The sequence below is a fragment of the Trematomus bernacchii genome, unplaced genomic scaffold (assembly GCF_902827165.1).
Source record: "Trematomus bernacchii unplaced genomic scaffold, fTreBer1.1, whole genome shotgun sequence".
Lineage (NCBI taxonomy): Eukaryota > Metazoa > Chordata > Actinopteri > Perciformes > Nototheniidae > Trematomus > Trematomus bernacchii.
Genome location: NW_022987698.1, coordinates 5,068,924 through 5,092,499, shown reverse-complemented (window position 1 = coordinate 5,092,499; position 23,576 = coordinate 5,068,924). Strand labels below are relative to the sequence as shown.

At 41.5% G+C, this 23,576-nt stretch overlaps 1 protein-coding gene across 1 annotated transcript; it reads right to left on the bottom strand.

Moving 5' to 3' along the window:
* Positions 1-1,302: 1,302 nt before the first annotated feature.
* On the bottom strand, positions 1,303-6,957 carry ip6k2b (inositol hexakisphosphate kinase 2b). The gene is made up of 5 exons (XM_034138792.1): positions 6,359-6,957; positions 3,705-3,936; positions 3,420-3,595; positions 3,096-3,271; positions 1,303-3,006 (listed from the first exon to the last, which is right to left on the bottom strand). The coding sequence occupies exons 1-5, from the start codon at positions 6,570-6,572 to the stop codon at positions 2,401-2,403; spliced, it is 1,404 nt and encodes a 467-aa protein (XP_033994683.1). The 5' UTR covers positions 6,573-6,957; the 3' UTR covers positions 1,303-2,400.
* Between the last annotated feature and the right edge of the window lie 16,619 nt (positions 6,958-23,576).

Here is a 23,576-nt window from a genome sequence, read left to right as displayed (position 1 = left end):
CGGTGCTGTTAATCTGATTAGGCTGACTGAATTTCACTATGGAGTTCGGTTGAGGTACATAATTAGCTGCTGGCTAACACCTTTCAAAGCTTCCTGCTTAGTTTTTAATGTTTGAAGTTTATAATCTGAGCCCTATTTCAGATCAGTCTCCGATGTCGCGGTACAGTGGCAACACGGCCAAAAACCTCAACTAAACAGCTTAATAATGAACTCTGTGGCTATGATGAAGCATGCAACGCAAGGTATGCAGTATTTGTATTTATGCTGTCTCGTGCATGTTTGAGCAAACAAAGAAAAAATCCTGAAAGCCTGTTTTCCTCGCAGAGGCTTTCCTGTGGATGGATCTTATCTAAATTATAGCAGTAACGTACAAAGGAAGCAATCAGCACCAGGCACAAACAGGCTACTAATCACATTTGTAAATCAGTTTTCATGATCCTTCATCAGCTACTTGCATCACTTCTAAACCAAATGTTTTTTATATTCAGTCTGCTTAGGAAATATTCCACCCAGCTGTGAATTGTCACTGACACAAGACCTAAGACCATGTTCATCAAACTCAAATGCATTACCATTTCCAGACAAGCCCACAGTGATTTTGTCTCTTCATTTCGAAGTTCAAGCTTCAGATTCCATATCAATGCAGATCGATTGGTATCTCGACCTAAAGCCAGCAATACCCTTTTTCCTCTTTTTAGTGCATAGTGAGCCAAGTGACCATTGTAATACATGGATCTATGGAAGATTTATAGCCTTAAAATGTCAACCTGTTTATATTGGTCTGGATAGGTCAAAAATGTTTTTTTAGTGGATCCAAATCCATTATGTCTTCATAGACTTACCCGTTAGATATACAAAGTGAGCATTAGAACATATTTTTGCCTCCAATGACACCTTAATAAGTGTACGCATTGTGTTGTGAGAGCGATGCATCACTTTGGTTTGCTAAAGTGTTCTTTGCAGTTGGACTGTGTGATGACCCTGGGCTCTTATGTCATGTGTGTTTTGCTATGCGATTCTCCCTCCTCCAGTGTGTGTGACAAGGTGGTGCCCATTAGCAGATAACCCTAACCCTGTGTAAGGTTAATGATGATGGATTAATGGTAAAATGTCACTATTTTCCATACAGTATTCAACTCAAAAAGTTGACTCATGGTTTCCACAGCTTGCATACTTATGTTACAACTCTCCAGCTGGATCCCAGATCTGGTGTCAGCATCCCGCTCACATTTCATTTTCCATCCCCCACTTCACTTCTTGTCCAGTGAATGCATATTATTATAACAAACACAACACAGACAGTATTTTTTACCACAAATGAATGCCTTTATTTTTTAAGACACTGTTAACACACAGATACAAGAGACACATCGGCTCCTGCAATAACAAAATAAATCAAAGTCGGTATCATAACAGATAGAGTGGTAATATGGAATGTAGCCGTTTTCCATTTTTTAAGTTTTTAAACAATCCTTTCAAATAAATAGCCTCTATTCAATCTTTGTAGCTAGTGTTTTTAAATCAATATATTCTCTTTGTTTAGTCAAAGTTTCAGGAATGAAGGAGAAAATCAGACAAAAACAAAGACAGTGACAAAACAAAGATATTACTTTTTCAAAGGTTCTTTAAATTATAGGAAAGAAAGTAAAGGGAAGAAAGCAAATGTTGAAAAAAGGCAAATCCCTTCTTCTAGAGCTAAATAAACTTGTTCTTCCACCAAAAAGTGTAAATCCAAGTGCCCGTAGACACTTGTTTGTTGCAGAAGTCTTAAGAGACACCAATATAAACACGTAATGTCCTTTTCCGAAGCTTAAGTTGTCAATTGCTACACGGCTGCTGACCTAGCCAGCCAAGGTCAGCTTATACAGTCAACTTCCCCCCTAATAATGTGCTGTGCTGCGGGGGACCTGCAGTCCAAACTTCTTACAAAAAAACGTATGTCATATCACAGGTAAAGCACCACGTCAGGTTCCTAGAACTACACTTAAGCTTCAATTCTCTCTGCCTCGCTCTTTCTCTCTCAGAGAGAACTTAACAGTAAAGAAACTCATCTGTACCAGAGGAGGAGAGGGGGTCCTAGAATGCTACAGGAGTCCCTGTGTTTGTTTAGAGACCGCCGCCTCATACAACATTTCTCCTACCATGAAAGAAAAGGACCAGTCCCAGAAAGAGAAAAGTGCAAGTAAGGGCACAGGCAGCCCTGTCCTCTGGCAGGTGAGGGAGAGCGCAGGAAGGGCCACATAGACTCTACCCTGTCCCCGAGATGAGGTTCCCCCCAAGCAGAAGGGGGGTCAGACCCTCAAGTAGGCGTAAGGGCAATGCACCTTAGAGTAGCAAGGTTTCAGCTCTATGAGCTCTTCCCATGCTTGAAATTAAGACCATGTTGGCTTCAGTCCAGCCTCAGTCAGTACTGTGATCCTCCAGCTGGGAGATGATGGTGATCAGGTTCTGGAGGCCGAAAATGAACCCACTGTCCTGGCCTTCATGCACCACACTGTCCTCTCCGTAGTGCCGGCAGGTGGTGTGAGCAAAGTCAATCATGCGCACGTCTGCCGTGGTGCTGCTGGACTCTCCTGTGCTGTGGGAGGAGCGACTGCTGTTGCTCCCTCCCGCCACACTAGCACTGCCCCCGGCTGAGGAGGAACAACGGAAGCCAAAAGCCCCTTCCTCCTCATCATCTACCTCCTCCTCTTCTTCATCATCATCAGAGGGTTCATCCTCGTCACCTTCTTCCCCACCACGGTGTCTAGGTCTAGGAGGAGTCCTGTGCGGGTCTCCGTCGTAGATGATGAGCAGGGAGCTGGAGTAGAAGCGGTAGGACTCGCAGGCCTCGAGGGCAGCTTGCATTTCCCGGAGTCTGCGCAGCACCGGGGACAGCAGCTCTCTCCGCAGGCGGCGCCCGTTGTGGAAGAACTGGTAGAGCGCCTCTTTGAAGCCTGCAAGGGTCAACTTACGGCCGTGGTACTTATTCATGAACATCAGCTGGCCTGAGTCGGACTGGTATACCTGCAGACACACAGAATCATGAGCACTACTGATCCAAATGTAACCAATACAAACAACTTCAATGCAAAGGAGTTTTTTCTGTATCATACCTGCATGCCACAAAGTCGCACTCCAATAGAGGCGGATGTGCTCTGCTGACACTTGCGAATCTGATTGGCTTTCTTCTCCTCTGATGCATCATCCCCATGTTGGCGAGTTCCCATCTTCAAATCTAAGACACATGGTACTGTGTAGCGCCACGTCAGGTTTTCCAATAGAATAAATTCTGTTAAAGGGGGTCAAGGATCAAATAACAACAATAGTCCCATAAACTCTCAGAATATATAAGCTTATATTAACATCAAAGACTCATCAGTCTATTTTACTGCACATTGGAGACACCCAGTAGCAGATGTTCATTCATGAAAGGATACTGTATTGGTTGCGATGTTTTGCATTGTCCTTCATCCTCTGTAAGTGCTGCTGGTGGCATTTAAGACTCCAGGGGTTGTGTTTGATCTGTGGCACCACGTTGCCTTTTTCCAGGCTGAAGAACAGAACCTCTGCCTTCTGCTGCTGCTGCTGCTGCTGCACCTCCTCCCGGTTATAACTGCAAAGTGGAAAACAAAGGAAACATGTTTAGTGTTACAGAACTTTATCATGAAGTCGTCGTTTAAAAAAAAAAAAAAACATTAAGGTGGTATGGGGAGCATCGTCACCTCATGATCTTTTCTTCTTTACGGCTGTGTCGAGTTCTGTCTTTGCTGTAGTTTTCATTTTCCAAAAGCAACGAGGACTGCTTCTTTTTGCTCAACTTCAGCATCTTGCTCTTAGGCTCACTGTCTGTGGTGGGATCTTTGTTTTCCAGATCCCCTGACTCACTGTGGAGGGGGTAGGCGATGAGGCACAGGTTCCCTTCCTCATCCTCTTCAAAACTGACTGACACTACACCTGAGAGAAGGTGAGATGAAGCAGCAGAGTGGTTATGAGTACTGACCTATTTTATATCAATATAAATGATGTTATATTTTGGTAATAGTTCGTAATAATGGGTAAAATACTAGGTAATCATTTATCATTAAATGTTTGAATCCACATTTAAAAACACATTTCTGCAAAGATGTTGACACACTCGAACAGTGATTTGCTTGTTCACATTTCCACATGCACACACTAATGGTAAATGGAAGTAACTGTAGATGTGAAATAAATGTGAAGTGAAAGGCGGACAGATAATTTGAGAGAAACAAATGTAAGACCACAAACAGTATTTGAAGGACTCATGATTAAGGAAAGGAGACAAATACCACACGAGGCTGAAATGTGTCAAACTGAGCAGGACATTTATTTAAAAATGGCTAAACATCCTCATGAAACACACACACACAATAACTCATAAAACAGAGTTACAAGCAGTCTGCAATGACATGAGAAAATGAAGTACAGTTCCCACTTTCCACATACAAAAACATACATCAAACACCTAAAGAAGAAACAGAGTGGTGCTTAACCCCATTACAGACAGTCAGTTTCATACCATGATTCAGTGACATTTGGCCTGTATACACAGTTTATTAAGCAGGCCTTTAATAGAACAAGAACAATTGCATTTTTTCCCCAGATTTTTTGAGGTGAATATCAACCACAGTTTCAGAAACACAGTTAAAAAAAACATTTATTTTTCTTAATGATCAGAGAGACACATTAGTGACAATACTTATTTATTACACGATCCAAGAAAAGTCCCACTGGTAGTCCCCCCGCCCCTGGTAAAAGTCCCTAAAAGGGCTTGTGTGTTATGAGTCTCTGTGTGGGGTGGGGGATGTGTCGCACTTGGAAAAGAAACCACAGCTGCAGCGGCTAATAGAGATTAACCACAGACAGGAAGTAGTGATGAGGCTGAAACTGGTATAGAAGAGATAGTGGCAGAAACGGCCGCAGCACCCAACACAAGTTGTATTCATATTTAATAACAGCCCCTCGATAACAGAAAATAAATTGTGATTTAGAACAACCTGACCAAACAAAAAAAATGCATCTGAGTGCGTGTGCATGTTAAACAGCGGGCCTGAGGACCCAGCATCCGCATCTCTTCCGCAGCCAGAGGCTAATGTCATGCGCACTGACTGACATCACCATCCTGCAGGAGGCCCGGAGCGTGTCCTCACACCGTCCACCCAGAGCTGCAATGTCATCACACCACCTCAGTGAGTGTGGGAACATATGAGTCATTTCAGTAAAAGGCCTCATAAATTAGTGTAATAGGTGCCTCTATTAAGATTTTAATAGTCTGATACTATACAGTGGACGTAATATAACAGCCCTGGTTTTGAAAGAGTAGCAAATCATTACCAATGACCCTTGTTTCATTAGGTTCAAAAGTTCAAAGCTGGCATTCATGTCTGTATATTGCAGTCACACAGTGATTAACACTAGATGCAGACAATTTTACAATATTTTAATGTTTCATTAAAGTGTGTTTTGTTCATGATAACAGGCCAATGTCAGGTGTCCCTGAAATGGCCTTTTAATGATTATATCTATAAAAATAAAAAAACACCAGAAATGACTATGTTCTTTAAAAACCAAAGCAAAAACTCTTCCCATTATTACTGTGTGAATGTAATAGGGTCAGAGGCCCCAGGAGTCAGAATAGCTTTTTTCCCTCTACTATTTACCCTCCTCATCTTCCCTGGGTATTTTCTGAGATCCATTCTGAATTAAGAAGTCAGGAACCAGTGTGTGTCCCAACTCCGTCATACAGGCCCTTATCTGTATAGCATGTACTAATGATACAGTTGGCAATGTCTGTTGGTAGAACAGCAAGACACAGTGTGACCATGTTTGTATGATGTTGGTGGAAAAATACTCAAGTGATCTGCCCCATTTATTTTTGATCCCTGTGGAAGGAATTCATCTCATCTTGTAACCGAAGCCATCTTAAAACCGACGCAAAACACTTGTAGGGACCCTCAGCCTGGATGCTACTTGAACCCCCCCCCCCCCCAGTTTGAGATAAAAGCCTCATCTAGAAAAAATGCTGTGGTGTCATTGATCCAGTCACATTGGGTTACAATTGAAAATAGAAACGGGTCTATCTATAGGTATAAAAAAACATATTGCAGTGTGTTGTGTACGCCGTGTTCTTTTAACCCTTGCAGCAATCAATTTAAATGAGACTTTACCCAAAGCTAAATAAAATCCTTACGATCTGAACAAATACATATTTGCAATGCAATATTTTTTTCAGTAAAGATTTATTGCACACTGTTAGAACAAGAATTGACAAACATATATAAAAGGTAGCAGCTTTGCATCAAAACAACATCATTTAGGTTGACACTTCCTGCAGATTTGGGATGGGGGGTCTTACCTTTATACTGAGGGGTGAATTTCCTCATCTCTGGAGGGAGGCTCTTGTAGAACTGGTGCTCCCGGGGGATGAGGGGCTTGCATATTGTTTGTTCCCCAAATCGCAGCACACAGGAGTGGCCTCCTACCTGGTGCACGAAGGGCTCAAGCATTACCCCTTTCCCGGGGTAAGGAGTCCCGTCCGCCTGCATGAGGGCTTCCAGAGCGGGACTCATTCTCACTCCGCATCGGACAAGTGAGCTGTGGGGCCCCACGCTGCTCGCGAGGCAGGAGGCTCGAGCTCTCGTCTGGCTCCCTATCCTCGAGCTCTTCTCTGTTGGCTCGCGCGGGGGCGCTATTGTCGCCTGCTCAAGCGCAGCCGTGAAAAAACAAAGGGCTGGACAGGAAGGACACGGTCACCGACAAAATCCCTTATTCCCTTTCTGTTCCTTTACGGAGGACAAATTATAAAACTCCTTCGCTTGGTTGGATGATCTCCTTGAATGTACGTGTAATAAAGCGCTATTTATGCCGTTTTAAGGCTGCTTAAAACGTGTTCGAAACGACGTATGTTTCCCTCGTCTGGTTGTTACCGAAACTGACGACAGGGCTGATCCGAGAGCTTGAAAAACAGCAAGGGCAACAGGGAAGCTCCTCCTCTCCTCTCAGCTGACCAATCACAAAGCCGGTGCTGTCGCTGGGAGGAGACAAGGCACATAGAAGAGGATCAAGCAGAACGAGCAAACAAAGAGGAAGGAGAGAAAACAGGGGGGAGGGGAGACCAGGAAAAGCACCAGACCTAAAAACACAATCCTGAGGGTATATCTGTAATAGCGAGTTACATTTTTCTTGTTATTTGGAGACAGGGTGCATGTTGCATTTTTAAGTGTAATCTTTTTCTTGCTAAATCAAATATCCGCGGAAGCAAACTGCAGCAAGGAATGTAAAATGGCAAGGAAATCGAAACAGCAAACAAGCCATTTCCTTTCCATTGTACATTTTCGATTGACGTTTTAATGTCTCATCAATAAGAAGGGTGGGGGGGCAAAATGTGTTTTTTAGGTGGCATATGCTACCCTTTTTACATGATATGGGATGGAATGTTAATTACTTTAAACTGAAGATATCATTCAGGCAGAGTTGATCAATTAAGAGTTGAAACAAAAACAATTTATTATTATAATCCATCAAATGCTGAGAATCAAGATTATTTGCGAGATTGGACATTAAATCGTTACGACAATAAGCGTGTTCGGACCAATAGGATTGCATTAAAAAACACAATTGGGTTGCATAAGGGTTCAAATGTAATTACAGGTCAGAATACCTTTATTATTCGTCTTATTATGGAATAATACATTCATTCATTCGGTTTACAATTCCAGTGAAAGCTACTCACCCAAAAAAGATGTTTGCTTTGCTATACTATGTACTGTATGCTTACACGTAGGTTGTTTGGCTCACTGCCTTTCCCTGACCACAACCAAAATACTTTACATTTGAGATGACATAACAAAATAAAATTACCTTTTTAGCTACAGCGAAAGCAACGATTGATCCTTCATTGATTGACATTTCATAACACAATAAATAAGTGCAATTGTTTACAGTTTGGGGTGTAAAGTCAACAATTCAACAGAAGTTGATGGGACAATGTGCTCTTCTTATTCTCCTATTCTCCTTGATTCTCTGGCTTATGACCTTTATATATACAGTCTATGCTTATGACCCAGAAATGGATCTCAGTGCTCCCTCTTGAAGAATGTCCTATTTACTAAAATGCATCATCAGACAGTAGACACAATTATACATACTGTATTGGTACTCTACTAGAATGTGCACCTGCGTACATTTCACCAATACACTTAATTGCCAATTATGTTTTATTGTGCTGTGGCAAGAGTTGAGCCAGGTTCAATAATAGTTTTACATTATTAAATATTTTTTGTATAATAGAATATCAATGGACAAACATTCCTAAGTGGAGGTTGTGCGTTATATACAAAAACATTGATTCAGTATAAAGTAAAGTTTCAGACCAAACTGGAAACTTAATTGTGAGTGGTAAATTACCTAATGATTCTGACTGGTGTGCCAGAACAGACAAAGCTTTGGATCTGTCGGCAAGCTCGGGTCACTGAGACAGGCACAGTCTAATCACATACTAATCTCTGATGTTCCAGTTCTGCACTGGGATTACAAATGGGAAGAAAGGATCTCAAACCCAAGCAGGGAGGGGATTAAATGATCAGCACTTGAACAGGGGACCCACTCTTCAATTTTCACCGGTCTCACAGGTATAAGAGAATGAGAACCAAAAAAAGCAACGGGAGATAGTGTGTTTACAGTAATGTGTGTGTGTCTGTGTCAGACATTCTGGGTTTCCCAGACGTTCTGATCCCAGGATCAACAGAACAATACTGACTTAATCATGCCAGTACATTTTCGGGAAAGAAATCCATGGCGGTGTCGTTTTACCGTGAAAAGGCTTTACTTGTGTGATTACAAAAAGTGAAGAATGGGCCTCAACACTGGGGTTGGGGATCAACGTGTGTGTTTCTGTGAGTGTGCTCTAAACTCTATAAAGTCCAAAGATTGAATTCTAACTCTTTTTCTTAGATACTTTCACCACATAAAAAGCATATTTCCACTATGGGTATCATAGTCCTACAAATCTTGAAACTGAAATAAGACATTGAACTCTTCACCAGGAGAAACCGTGACTCCACAAATCCCACTATATACAGTATGAGGGATACAAGAAAGTGTGTGTTCATGTGTATGAGTTGCCGACTTTCTAGCCAGTCACCATGGCCTTACTGATGCGTCAGTGTTATGTCAGCTTAGCATGGTTTCCCCTCTTATGTTATGGGTCCGTGCTCAAGGACAATAGATCTAGGCTGTGCCACAGGGCCCTCAATCCAGCTATGAAACAGAGCAGTGAATCAGTGATGCAATGTCCAACAAACTCCTCCTTGCACATTGTATAATGTGTGGCCTTCTATAAACACAGGAGCCATTGTAAACCCCATCCACCAGAGATACAGCAGGGGTCTCTAGATATCCAGCAGTGTACAAAAGCAGCAGCACTTACAGAAATGTTTTCTTCTTTTTAATAGGGTACACTTATTTTGGGTGCACCAATCTAACACAGCCGATCTGACACTTTTACTGATGATACCATTTGTTACAATGTCATTGTAAAACTGTAAAGCTCCGACTATCACCTTCAACTTAGTTTTAGTGCCAGAGCACGTGCCTTTTTCATGGATATTTTTTTTTTATACAAGCAAAGGTGTAAATAGTGAAATTAATTGTGGCAGCATTCAGTTTAGCTGTTTTAATTTCAGGTTCCTGGCTGGTACTGTGCACCCTGGCTCAGTGACTGTTACTTTCACTGGGACATTTTAATACAATGGAGGCATTGTCAAATACCTGTACCTTCTCTACTGTGATGAATCAAAATGTCCGCTGTGAAAAGGCCCATACATAAAATATTAAAAAATGATTTAAAATGTGTGAATAAGAGTTTTTTGATCTTTCATTGGTAAAGCAATGGAAAAGAAGAGGTTGGATCAGATTCATTTTTTTTACCAATGTGCTACATTTGCATTAGTACAAACAAAAAATATGTGTTTCGTCTTGTAGAACCAAACATTAAATTAAGCACACCTCTGATGAAGCCACTTGAGTGTTCCTTGTCCAAGTAAGCTTCTTTTGCCTTTGTTTGCCTCATTATGGAGTGTCAAGCTGTAATGGGCTCATGGTAAACACCCTGTTACTGGCACAGTTGGTGAGAACCGTAGCTGTAGATACTGTTCTTCCACAAAGAATGACGGGGGGCAACAATGGGTCCATTTCGCACTCAAAAAGAAATGTATACTAAGGTGAAATTTATTTTATCTGAATTGGTTTTAATCAGTGGTTTATGGTTCTTCAAGAGAAAATATTTCAAGTATGGCAACTAAATGGTAACCAGATATACTGCCATGTATCATAGGCAAGGTTATTGGATGTCTACAGTCTATGCATGGATTTTAAATGATTAGTTTATTATTTTTTTAAATGCTCCTTCCACCCCTGGAATACACAGTGCACTGTCAGTACAGTACAGCTGTTAATAAGGGGTAACATGGGTTCAGTAAGGAAAGGAGCACCTTGAAATTCCTGTGTGGGGGAAATCACAACAATGTTATTCTACCAACTTGACATCCTACATTCTAGTGTGTCCATAAGCCCTTCCCCTCAGTCCAAGACACGTGAGGTAGTGAAACATGGGTGGGTATGAGAGTTTGCCTCAGAGAGAGGATTGGCCCATATGCTGCCTCGTACAGGCTATGGGCCGCTCTTGTCATGTGTTGATATTGAGGAGTGTTGCTGGCACTCTGACACAATGCCGAGTCAAGGACATCCTTGTTTACTTGTTTTGCTCCCCACCCACGTTCCTCATGCCATTCATTCCACAGTTTTCCGTTTGCTAATGGAAGAAAGTCACACCTGATCACACCACACTGACCACTTGATGATAAAGATACGATAAAATCACACTTTTGTCATTGGCTGTTTATCTGAAAACAGCATTAAAAATGAACCAATCCTAACCAATAAGGGGCAATTTCACCAGTTTTTTCTTCTAAATAAAATACAGAAAATGTTGATTGCAGCACAAATTATTTTACATTTTAAAATAATTTGTAGATCACCAGTTCATTGTATTACTTGCCTGTAATGATGAGGAATAATTCTGAGTCCCTGGAAAGCTATATTTGGTCGAACAGTAAATACAATCATAAAACATCTGTCAGACACTCCTAGATCCCTAATCCACCTCACAAGCTTTACTTCATAATCTTCAAGTGCATTAAAACATTGCTCATGTGCATTCCTCAAGCCCATTACATTTTAGCATGTGCCTGTGCCTGTGCCTGTGCCTGTGCCTGTGCCTGTGCCTGTGCCTGTGCCTGTGCCTGTGCCTGTGCATGTGCTGCATTGATCTACGGCCAGCCCAATAAAAGCAAGTCCATCAAGGTCCCAGGTAGTGAAATAATTGGAGGTGTATTAATTAAACCTTGACTAAAGTGCACGCAGCTCTGTATTCCAAAGAGAAGCAAACTCACGTTCACTGATACTGCATAAACAATCTGTGGAATCTACTCAATATCATGTGTTAGTGAAAATGAAGGACATGCTATCCCCATTGCATTGTTTAAAATCATTGAAGCCTCCTTAGGCTGTTAGAGATAATACCTCGCTATCAGCTTCACACTTTCAGCCTGTCAGTAAACAAGACCCTGACCCACATTTAAGGAAGCAGCTGATTGCTTCTTTCAAGTCTACAAGGTGGGAGGGGTATGTGTTTGTCAACACACATGTCACAGTGTAACGCTAGGTATGGAGCATTTGTAAGGTGAAATGATGTAAAGGCAAGCATGTGTGGGTTATCAAATCGCCGGGAGTGTCACAGTTTATGTTTCGGTCATTTGTGCAGGCCATTAGTCACAGAAAATAATGAAACATGCTTCAACGCCCCAGTCCCATGGCCCAGGTTCTACACCCTTTGGATTATTGCTAGTTCTGAACTAGCACATCACTATGGGAACAGTCTCAAGAGGATAGTGTGTTTGTGAACAGTGTGGGAGGATAAAGATCTTATTGGGTAGTGGTAAGTTAGGATAAGTGGCAGACTTGTTTATAAAAATAACTTTTTTATTTCCAGATATAATTATAATGCTATAGAATATTTGACAGACTGTGTGATGTGCCACTTACTAATGAGCCTTTGATTTATTCTCTGTCCTTTATTTCATTCTTCATGTAGAAACGAACAGGACACATATCACACGTACGCCTCGTGTTATAAATAGATGCTGGGGCTCTTGTCCAGTAGTTTGCTATGACTTTGCTGGCACATTTTCACACACCTACACCCTGCCAAATGAGCTTACCCTTCCCCAACCTTACTCTTGACTCCTGACCTGTTCAGATAACTAAAAGATAGACATCAGGGATGCTGTGCATTGTTACTAGCTTCCTGAGCTCTTATTTCCTTAGATCTGGAGGTGAAACTTTGACAGAATCTTTGTCCATGGCCCACATATCCGGCCTCAGACAGAAGCCTACTACCCTACTGCCCCACATCCTGTCTTGCCAACCTGTCACATCTTATTCCTGCCAAAGTGTAGTAGGTGTCACTGTCTGGGATAAGTGAATGAATTGGCGGTGGCAGTTGCTGGCCATGGCTTGTGCAACCTTTCACATGTCACACTTCTTATCTGCGGCTGTGTAAAGCCTTCGCCATCCTGTAAATCTGCAGGCTAGAGCACTCATACGGTTTCCTGAGAGAAACAGATAGACATGCAAACACACAATCATAGGGCATATAGTTACCGAAAAAAAAATCAAAATTGACCCAAACAACAAAGCCAAAGTAAACAGGCCTAACACAGAAGAAATAAACAGAAGACGGTTCAAACTGAATTAGGTTCTGTGGTAGATGTACTACATGTTTCTTGCTTCAACTTATCATTATGAAGTAAATGTTGAAGTCGCAATGTAATGGCTATATAATTAAAAGAAATTGGTGTTAAGACTCCCTGTCAGCTGTGCTTCCCCATGCAATTCTGTCTGCCACCAGGTACACTGTCCCGGGAAAATGATGGCTTGATTTACCGCACATAGAAGTCCGTCACTGCAAACAAAACAGGAAGAGGATAACACTTTTGTTTTCCTCAGTAGCTATTGGGAGCTACTCCCATTTATCAAAGAGTACAATGTAAGCAGCGAACAAATGGTGGATGTTGGAACAACCGAGATTACCTTGGAAAGCAAAATGAAGTGTGTCCTATGTTGTAGATGGTAGGCACTGTGGAAAGTAAAGTGATCTGGTTGTCTTTAGACAGCAGCACCAACAATAATACTTTAAAATGCTAGCGGGGGGTAAACGATTAAAGTGGTTTGTTTCCACTTTAACAAAGTTATGGGAATAAATGTGTTTTTGTGTGATTTAACTAAGTGGTGACATACAGTAGACAGTAGAGTCCTGCATGCCTGAAAGGCTTGGTGGGTGGAGACTATTGAGAGAAAATAAAACAAACGTTCTAACCTCATGGCCTACATCAGTTTTGTTTTCATCAGGAAGAAACCAGCTTTATATATCTTCCCTGCACCTTTCTCAAAACCTGAAGATAATAGACAGTATCGTAAATATAAACTGCTGTTGGGTTTGAATTTAAACTCATAAATCTAGTCTTAATGACGCAGTCTGTGGGTTTTACTATGAAACTGTATATAATCATGATTAAATATAAATAAACATTGTATCTTTAAAAAAAAAACTGAGTGAGGTTTGCAGAGGGATACATTTGTCAAGATGACATACATTTAACCATCAGAGTGTGTGCAGGTTTGCAGCTCTGTGTTTCTCCCTGTAGCTCACTATACAGTAATGAGTTCCATATGACCCAAACATGCAGAGAGCGAGCAAAAAAAGTTTGATTTATATAAACAGAACCACTCCTCCTGCTGTCCACGTGTTGCACAAGACGTCACGTGGCACTGCCAAAATCTAGAACCATAATATTTTGAATTTCACAGACACACACTCACATCCATGCACACACAGACACACAAAATATATTTTCTGACTCAGTTCAAACTTATGCACGCTGAAGATTAAGCGCCAAACAAACAGAGCAAGGAGACATTTACCATTCAAGGACTTCCATGAATCTGAAGTTTATTGGATCACATGAAAGTACTCATGGTTCAAACTTTTAACCAAGGAGCAAAACAGAGCTTTAAATAAGTCTTAAAGTCCCCACTTTCTAGTGTACCTAAACTACTGGAGAATGATGTTCTTTTAAAGTGTTTGCAATCCTTTAGAACCTGTATAGGATTAAATTGAGTGGAAAGTGGAAGAATAGTGGGTTTAGTTTTGCATCTGGGACAAAGTGTACAGCTTGTCCCTACAATAAGATTAATGTTGTGTTGGAGATAAAAATGCTGGCTTGGTTTTCAGTTTGTTATGCTCTGACACAGAATTTACTGTTGTTGCTGAAAAGTGCAGCTAAGATCCTTTATAGTTACAAAGGTCATGACCATGAATGTCCTCGCCGCAGTTTGCAGAGGCTTCACTGTCATCTGTTCACCAAATTTCCAGGAAACTCGGGGTAAACATCTTCTGTTGAAAGTCAGATTTGTGACTCCTCCTCACTTGGCTGGACATAGAGAGGGTGTTTTTGTTTTCAGTCTGCAGATGTAGGCCTTTTGGAGTTCCCTCACACAGCAGTGGCTAGTGTGTGGCTGCGTGTGTGGCTGCGTGTGTGGCTGTGTGTGTGTGTGTGTGTGTGTGTGTGTGTGTGTGTGTGTGTGTGTGTGTGTGTGTGTGTGTGGCTGTGGCTGTGTGTGTGTGTGTGTGTGTGTGTGTGTGTGTGTGTGTGTGTGTGTGTGTGTGTGTGTGTGTGTGTGTGTGTGTGTGTGTGTGTGTGTGTGTGTGTGTGTGTGTGTGTGTGTGTGTGTGTGTGTGTGTGTGTGTGTGTGTGTGTGTGTGTGTGTGTGTGTGTGTGTGTGTGTGTCTATGAGACTCTGCAGCCAGGGCGTGTATGTGCATGTGCAAATGTTTGAGAGAGAAAAGAGGGTTATGCAAGAGTCTAGTGTTTCAGTTCTGACTGTATCTGCACCCCATGACATTACATTGACTGGCTGTTCAGAGGTGGTGACTCTGCACACAAGCAAACAGCCATGATATCACAACCAATTTCACACTGACCATCAAAACAAGGAGACTCTAGTTTAAGCATGTAGTTAATACTTTACATATTGTTGCAACCAAAACTACAAGCAAACATTAAAGCTGTGGAACGGGAAATACAAGTTTATCTATTCTTGCATTTCAAATGTTTTTGTTCCACAATTTGTCAATGTATGTATAAAGAGAACTGGATACAGCATTTGAGGTGGAACCATTTGACAGAGCATGGAGCAAAAAAGGTTTGACTTTTAAACTAACAAGATCTCCCGATGATCTAATGCATCCACAGGGCAAACAGAGCAACTAGTGTTTCTTCTAACACCCCTTCCAGCCACTCGGTATCGGTTCATTCAAATGAATTGCAGCACAAAAATAACTCTAAATTAGGATTTGTACATTTCAAACCTTTAGGACCTTATATAAGGGCTTATAAAGTGTTCATACTGGGAAGTTGGTTTCCAAAAAAACTATTCTTTACCAATGTAAGTTTATGTGGAAACGTTTTATTTGGCCCAATGGCATCGCGTAATGGACCTGGAAGTTGTAATTCCACTGCTTGGCAACTTTATTAAATTGGCTTCAATGTCAAAGCTTCCCACTATTTGGTTTTCTTTTTGGAGAGAAGGGCTTTAGAGATTGTTCTCTCCCAAATAGATAATGTGGCATGGCTTTGTGCAGAGGGCAACATTTAGCTTTCAGTCAATCTGCCACAATGTTGAACTTTACTCAGGCTGCTTTTCCATGTGGATCGCTTAAAGTGGACTACAGTTGTCAGTCACAATGTGACGAACTGACCACAACAACAGTTTGATTTGTTTTAATTAGCGTCCAGACCAGCTAGTACGTCAATACCACTGATTAGTACTATCATGGAGAGAAACCATCGATAACCCCCACTGTCAAAGGTACTTAAGATAGGCTGCTATTGACTTTGCTGCTGCAATCACTGCCTGTCCAGAGTCAAGTGGCTATTCATCAGCAGCAGTGAGAGAGGTCAGTGAAACAGATCAGGGTTGAGTTTTATTCTACTCTTGCAAGGCATAAACCTGCCGCCATGTGCAGCCACTGATCATCATATGAGTCCTTTAATGAGTTGCTTAATACACTGTCCAGATGGTTGTGTTGACTTTGAGTGACTCACTGCCAACTTTAGTCACAACAGCAAACTATTTTCATATTACATCCCTGAGTTTCTGGTGTGAATTAGGATAATCTTTATGTGTCCCCAAGACTGTCAGGAAAGAGTTATAAGTCAGAGCTCTGCTGAGATATGATGCATTCCCCAAACATCCATTTCTGATCCATAAACAGATGTCAAGTTCCCTGGTAACACATTACTTAGAAATGATATTGCGATACAGTTATGTGGATGCCAACCAGAGCTTCATGTTTATAAGTTTCACATCGGGGAGTTTATGAGGGATCAGGGTAAATGTAAACGCGTCAAAGTACTTGAGTGCCTCCATTAGCTTGCACTGCATGATACTTTACTTTGACTTCTCTACACTTGTATAGAAGGGAATGTGAGAGACCCAAAGTGTTGCCCAGTCTAGACTCCAGACATTTTTCAGAGGCCATGGAGAAAAAAACAATGACATCAATATCTATTCAAATTTCCCTTTCCAACCAACTGAGCATTTTTTGAAAGGGTGGACAGACTGATACAGAAAGATTCGTTTGTGAATGTTAACAGTAACAAGAGCTTGGCTGTTTAAGTTTCAGAGCACGACGGAACATTGAATAATTTACAGCAGAGGTCGAGCAGCATTTCCATGATCCCAACAAACATTTTCCAACAGCTATTTCTTCTTTCACTTTCACCATGGGATCAACTTAAGAAAGAGCCAACTAATGTCTTATAAAATCTTCATCCTCACTTGTCATTAAAGAGCAAGTTCCTTCAAAAAGAAGAACTAAACTGAAAATCAGATGTGGAAGAAATAGTCAGATCTTGTACATAAGTAAAGGTAGAAGTGGAGTGTAGGAATACTCTATTTCAAGTAAAAGTCATGCAGTTAAAATGTTACTTAAAGTACCAAAAGTACAAGTACTCATTATGCAGATTGCACCATTTCAGAATCATATATATATTTGTTCTACTTTATTTACTCCTGGGTAGAATGTGAAATAAATCCAGGTGTATCTAAAGATTTTTTAAGTGTTGGACCTTATTGCTTATCATTAAGCTTTATCTGCAAAGTAGCTAAAGGTACTACATAAATGTAGTAGAGTAAAAAGTACTATATTGACCTCTGAATTGTAGTGGAGTAGAAGTACAAAGTAGCATAACATGGAAATACTCAAGTAATGTATAAGTACCTCAAAATTGTACTTAAGTACAGTACTTGAGTAAATGTACTTAGTTACTTACCACCACTGCTCCTAAGTAAATTTCCACACATCTTAACCAACATTAATGTAAGAGAGGAGTCAGAACAATTTGAGGTTTTAAAATGAACACTTTAAGAAAAAACAATAAAGAAAACAAAGAAACAAGGTAAATAACAATAAAATGAAATCTGTTAGATCTGGATTTCAAGCTGCTGTTTTTAGCAGACGGGTCAGTCCAACAGTTCATCGAGTACAGAGTGCTGGGGGCCATGGCTCTTGGAGGCGATGTATTCTTCGTGTTGAGCCTCTGCTTTCAGCCGGCGTTTCTCCCGCTTCTTCTCGTGGTTCTGCTGGTACTTTCCAACCCAGTGTCCAACTGAGAGTCTGTCCTTCTGCATGGACTGCAGCCTGCAGGGTCTCTTTGACCTCAGCTGTTTTTCCTGAAAGAAGATAAAAGTTGACTTGCATGTTGACCCTTCTGTCGTGTTCGGGACAAATCTGACAATACAGTACTTTTATTAATCATAAATACTGTGTTTTACATTTGATTGCTTCAAGGCCTTACAATATTCTCCACAGTAGGCATTTAAACATATAAAATTGCTGATCACAACTTTGTAAGACCTATGGTGTTCCCGGTCCAAAATGACCACCATATGAAATGAATGGGTAAACCTAGATTATGTTCATCCATCAGATAGTACACAACCTAAACCGACTAAATGTACATTTTGGGATACATTTTCAGTGTCTATTCTTTGTATATTCACTGCAGTTATTCACTTAAACCAGTACTCAGACTTCAAAGGGGTTATATAAAATGTTGTGATGATTAATGATTTTTGTGTTAAGCTCCTTAGACACCAAGCCGATTTTCGGCGTTGATAGATGTCGATAGATGTCGGGCCGTCGATGAGCGTCATGTCGCCCTAATCAGATTGGTGTGTACTGCACCGTCGTGTCTTTTCGGCCGTGCCAACACCTTCCGCCGCCGATTCGACATGTTGAATTGGGAGGCCGTCGGCCAAATAAATCACTCTGATTGGCTGTTCAGCTTAGCGAATCAGTGCATGAGAAGCGAAACGGAAGTGAGGGACCCAAACAAACTATTAAGAAGGCAAATCTGAGATTTCATTTAACTCCAGCTCTCGACACAGGTTCGGGAAAGCCCCATGAGCTTCTCGCTGTAGAGTGAAAATGGAACGCACACGCTATTTGTTTGTTTATATCACGCAGTCCGTTCTTCATCTCTCGGTGTATCACGCAGTCTGTCTGTTGCCTCTTTTGAATGACGAATACACACTACCGACGCCTGCTGGTAAGGAGAGTTATTGCCACTCACGCATGTGCAGTTCGTACGTGCAACTTGGCCGTCGGCTGAATTCTTTGCGGTGTGTTCCAGTGCGAAACATGGCCAAGACGCAGGAGACGTGAGGCGACGTGAGCCGACGTTCCGACGCTCATCGACGGCCCGACATCTATCGACGCCGAAAATCGTCTCGGTGTGTAAGGACCTTAAGAGCAGTTAAAACAGACCGGTTAAATGAACCAAAGTAAGGTGGGGCAAACAAACACGACAGGAGGGTTCATTAAAGAAAACAAATGAAACACAAGGCCACATTAGAGGAACATGATGCACAGGCTTGGGGACGTACGGATTACATACCATCAGACTTTGGGTTTGTTCTCGCAGCCAAGAGGAGATAGTTGGAGTAATCATCGACAGGCCTACTGTCCAGGAAGTTGTGAGTTGGGCCTTTGACTCCCTTCAGCATCATCTGTTGCCACTGAAGCCTCTCTTGCTTCAACTGGTTCTGCTGTCTTTCCTTTGGGGCCTCCTGCCTCCTCCTGTCTGTCTCCATGCTTGCTTTCTTGAGACTTTCTGTGACTTTTTGAGTCTCTTCTCTGTCCCTCTCACTTTTTGCCAGGGTCTCCAGAGCAGCTGTTTGTCTGCGCTCCATCTCCACTGCTTTGAGCTCCACATACATTTGTCTTCTGACCTCCACCTTTCTCTCCTCTGTGGTCAGTTTAGATAAAGTATGGACAAGCTCCATCTCAGCAATGAGGTGTTGTCTAACAGCGGTTTTCAAAGTGTGAGGCGCGCCTCCCCGGGGGGGGGGGGGGGGCGCCAGAGAGCTTCAGGGGAGGCGCAGCGTGAGAAAAAAATAATGAGAAACAGTGAAATCTAGCTAGTTAACTTCAGCCACCTTTATGCGAGTGGCAACTTGGATAGATTTTTAGTGAAGTTACCTAAAGTGAGAGAGGGGACAGCGTCTGGCAGAAAACGGAGGAAGTATGACCACGATTATTTGAAGCTAGGATTTTCATGGACCGGTCCTGGCAGGGGCGGACTGGCCATCTGTGTGTTCTGGAGAATCACAGAACAGCCGGTCGTCAGCGGGATATTTAAAAAATACTTACTTTGATCAAAAGCAAGTACCGGTCAAGGCTGCAGCCAGAGGATGATCTGCGTTTATTCCTGTCTACATTGCATCCCTGCATCATCCGCCTGTGTGCATCAAAGACGCAGACTCATTGTTCCCACTAAAGTAGGGGTGAGTGTAATAAGGAGGCAAAGTTGATGTTCAGTGTGTTGCCGGGAGCATATAAGGATTTATCCACAATGTTAAACATGTTAAAAATGTTTAAAACATAAAGATAAAAAGGTTTAAAAAAGTTATTGTTTAATGTTTTAAGGAGGTGACGCTACTCAGCCAATCAAATCGGTGCAGTCAGTGAGTCAGCACGATAGATTCAAACACACACACAGAGACGAGACAAGAAGAGAGGGTAACACTTTATATTAAAGGGGACCTATCATGCAAAATGCACTTTTGTACGTCTTTTATACATGAATATGTGTCCCCGGTGTTCCAGGGAACTCACCAAGTGTCAGAAAACACAACCCTCTCTATTTTCCTCCATACCCAAATCTCTAAAAAAGGGGCTGCAACGGATCTGATAAAAACTGATCCAGATTTGAACACTGTCCTGACGTCAGGACGGTGGCGCTACGGCTATTGGGCCAACTCCACCAATCAGGAGGAGACAGCCACGGCCATTGCCGTTCGAATGCGCTGGAGACGCTGTAGTACATATGCCAGGCCAGTAGATGGTGCTGTTCTCACTGAATCTGCCCCTGCAAAAACAGAGCTAAAAAATGTCAAATTGAGCAAAATGAGGCATGGCTAAAATGCATGATCTGTTTGGTATTTTGAAAAAAAAAAAGTATAAATATGCCTTATATGTGACCCGCTCTATCGAAATCAGTCGGATGTCGCAACGGCTCATTTCAAAATAAACGTGGATTTGCGGAAAAAACAATTTTTTCGGGGTTCGGGTGTTTTGTTTGATTTTAAATAAACAAAGTCTTGGCTTTCAGAATATGAAACTTTTATTTCCAAAATCACACGATAAATACATTTGTGAAGCGTGTAAAGGGAAGATGACAGGCACCTCTCAATCGCAATCTGCTGTTCCGTAGCGCAGCTCCCCCTCCCTCCGGCTGAAATTATGAATGTAAGGCATAAGTAATCATAGATAACACGGCAGGGTCCGTTACAGTTTGTTTTCATCTGATTTCAATTAAACAAAGTCTTGGCTTTCAGAATATTAAACTTGTTTCGGCAAATTTAGATGATAAATACAACTATGAAGCTTGTAACGGCATATTTACAAGCGGAGAACGGAGTAACTTAACGTCACAGCAAGCATAACAACAGCCAGTGTTTCTCGTGAGTGTTTTCCCCGGGAAACAAACACAATATACACAAACGCAAAAATACACAAACACACACACACACATACACTCACACACTCGCGAGCTCCCCCCAGACCAGTAATCCAAACGGAAATATTTTCCCTCCGGACTATTTTGATCATTTGCTCCGCTAATAATCAATCAGATCGATGGATTCCAGAGAAGAGGAAACTTTGAAGGCCTTTTTCTCAAAATGATGACTCGGTGACAGTCATTATATAATGTGACATATTTTGCTTAATATTTGGAGTACAACAAAAATCTTGATATCATTAGAAAGCTAGGAATCTCCTCTTTCCAACAGTGTATACAACTCAAAATGTGTCTTCGGGTCAATGCGACTGATTTCGATAGAGCAAGTCACATATAGGTATGGTCCTACACTATATTATTCAAATATAGCATGATAGGTCCACTTTAAGGTACAGAAATTAACCATCAACTAGTTGTTAATTAACATGCATATTAGCAGTATATTGGCTCTTTATTAGTCATTATAAAACGCTTATTAATGCCTTATTCTACATGACCATATTCTACAAGTAATAAGCCATTAGTTGAGAGTTTTTCCTCAATAACCCTCTAATTAGTCCTTATTTATTGCAAGTAAGGAAGTTGTTGTACATGAGTTTTGGTCTTATTATGCTCTGCTCAATATGGGCCTAATAAGGCAGTAGTACCACAAGAATAGTAAGTCTCCCATAATAACACTTAACAAATATGATCTATTCTTATGTAACAATACATGAAACTATAAGTGTTAATTGTGTCTAAATAAACTCAAAATGTGGTATTTATATTTAAGAACATGTTCCCTATTTTAAAGTGAAGTCTTGTTCATAAACAATAAGCTAGTAGTTTGACTCGAATTAGGTATTTATATCTAAGAATATGTTCCCTATTTTAAAGTGAAGTCTTGTTCATAACCAATAAGCTAGTAGTTTGACTCTAATTGACCTGAACAGGTTTCCTATTCTAAAGTTGCCTCCTCTTCACACGTTGTAAATACATTATAGCACACAACTACTGAAATTAACCTCAACAGCACATGAACAAAGTAGGCACACGTTGAACTGTCTGTTTTATTAATGAACCGCTAAAGAGAGGTTCAGACACATACCAAAACATGTCAGAGTTTATGTATTTGTGATCATACTGTGTGACCTGCTTGTATGTACTTACACAATAGGTGTACTGTTCTCTCTATGTGTTGTACTGTCTCAGTGTGAACATAGATTAAACAGCCAGCCAAACTCTTTTGAGAGCCAGGGAATGAGCAGCCATGCTCCTTTATTGACTTATTTGCAGTCCACTGACATTCAAACGGAGTGAAACTATAAAAAAAGGAAGTTACAAGGCACTTAATGATCTCATACATGCAAGTGTAACATACACAGATTAAAACATAGGACTGCTAAGTGTAAACAAGGTAAATATAGCTAATGCTAGCTGTGCAATAAGCATGTATACAGGCTAGTATGGCTAACGCTAGCATGTATGCTAACGCTACCGTGTATGCTAACGCTAGCGCGAATGCTAATGCAAATTCTAGCGCGAATGCTAACACATTTTCTCATTGTGTTTAAACATCTCCAAATGTCATCACATAAACACAATACATGTTACTAATCCTTACAGTGTTGTGTAAGGCTTACACTAATGCTGCGTTCACACCGGACGCGATGCGATGTTTGGGGGCGGCGCGATTACATGTAAAGTCAATGCAGAGACGCGGACAGACGCGAATTCGCTCCGACGGCGCGCATGAAGCGGTGGACGCGGCGCGAATCACGCGATTGAGGCGATTGAACGGTGCCGCGTTAAACGCGAGAGTTCAATTTTTTCAACTCGAGCGTCAAATTCACGTGACGCGTTCTCGCGGAAGCCAATCAGCGGTGAGGATCTCAGCCGCCGTCACTGACGTTCAACCACACAACATCAGCCGTTAGCTGTTAGCAGTTAGCACACAGAGCTCACAGCTCCTCATATCTGTTCAGAAACTGGACAAAAGTTAAACAAGTACAAACCACAGACTGTCTGTGCCATGGCGAATACAGTCGCTGCTTTATTTATGTCTGTAGGCTGTTGTTATGAGTGTGGAATGAGCATATACAACGTTAGCTTAGCCTGGTCGACCCGATCTTCATTCAGAAAACAAGCATTTTAAAAGGTGTTTTGCCTGCCGTCTTGTCTGCAGACTTGTCAAAGCATTAATTCATGGTTGTTACTAACCGGTATCAGTATGTTGTTACTTCGGCATCATTTAGAAACGTGTATTACAATTTAATCACGGTAAAATATGTTCATTTGTTGTAGTTGTAGCTCCCGAGCCAGCGCGTCTTGTTTGAATGATGCGAGTAAACACAGCTGGCAGCCGCGGTGAAACTCCAGCGTTTAGAG

What these genes read in the sequence shown, in the direction of transcription:
- ip6k2b (XM_034138792.1), bottom strand. Translation starts at nt 6,572, where the DNA reads ATGAGTCCCGCTCTGGAAGCCCTCATGCAGGCGGACGGGACTCCTTAC. An exon ending in ATTCACCCCTCAGTATAAAG is followed by an intron (nt 3,937 to 6,358) that starts GTAAGACCCCCC and finishes ACCTTCTCTCAG; the next exon opens with GTGTAGTGTCAGTCAGTTTT. An exon ending in AAAGAAGAAAAGATCATGAG is followed by an intron (nt 3,596 to 3,704) that starts GTGACGATGCTC and finishes TCCACTTTGCAG; the next exon opens with TTATAACCGGGAGGAGGTGC.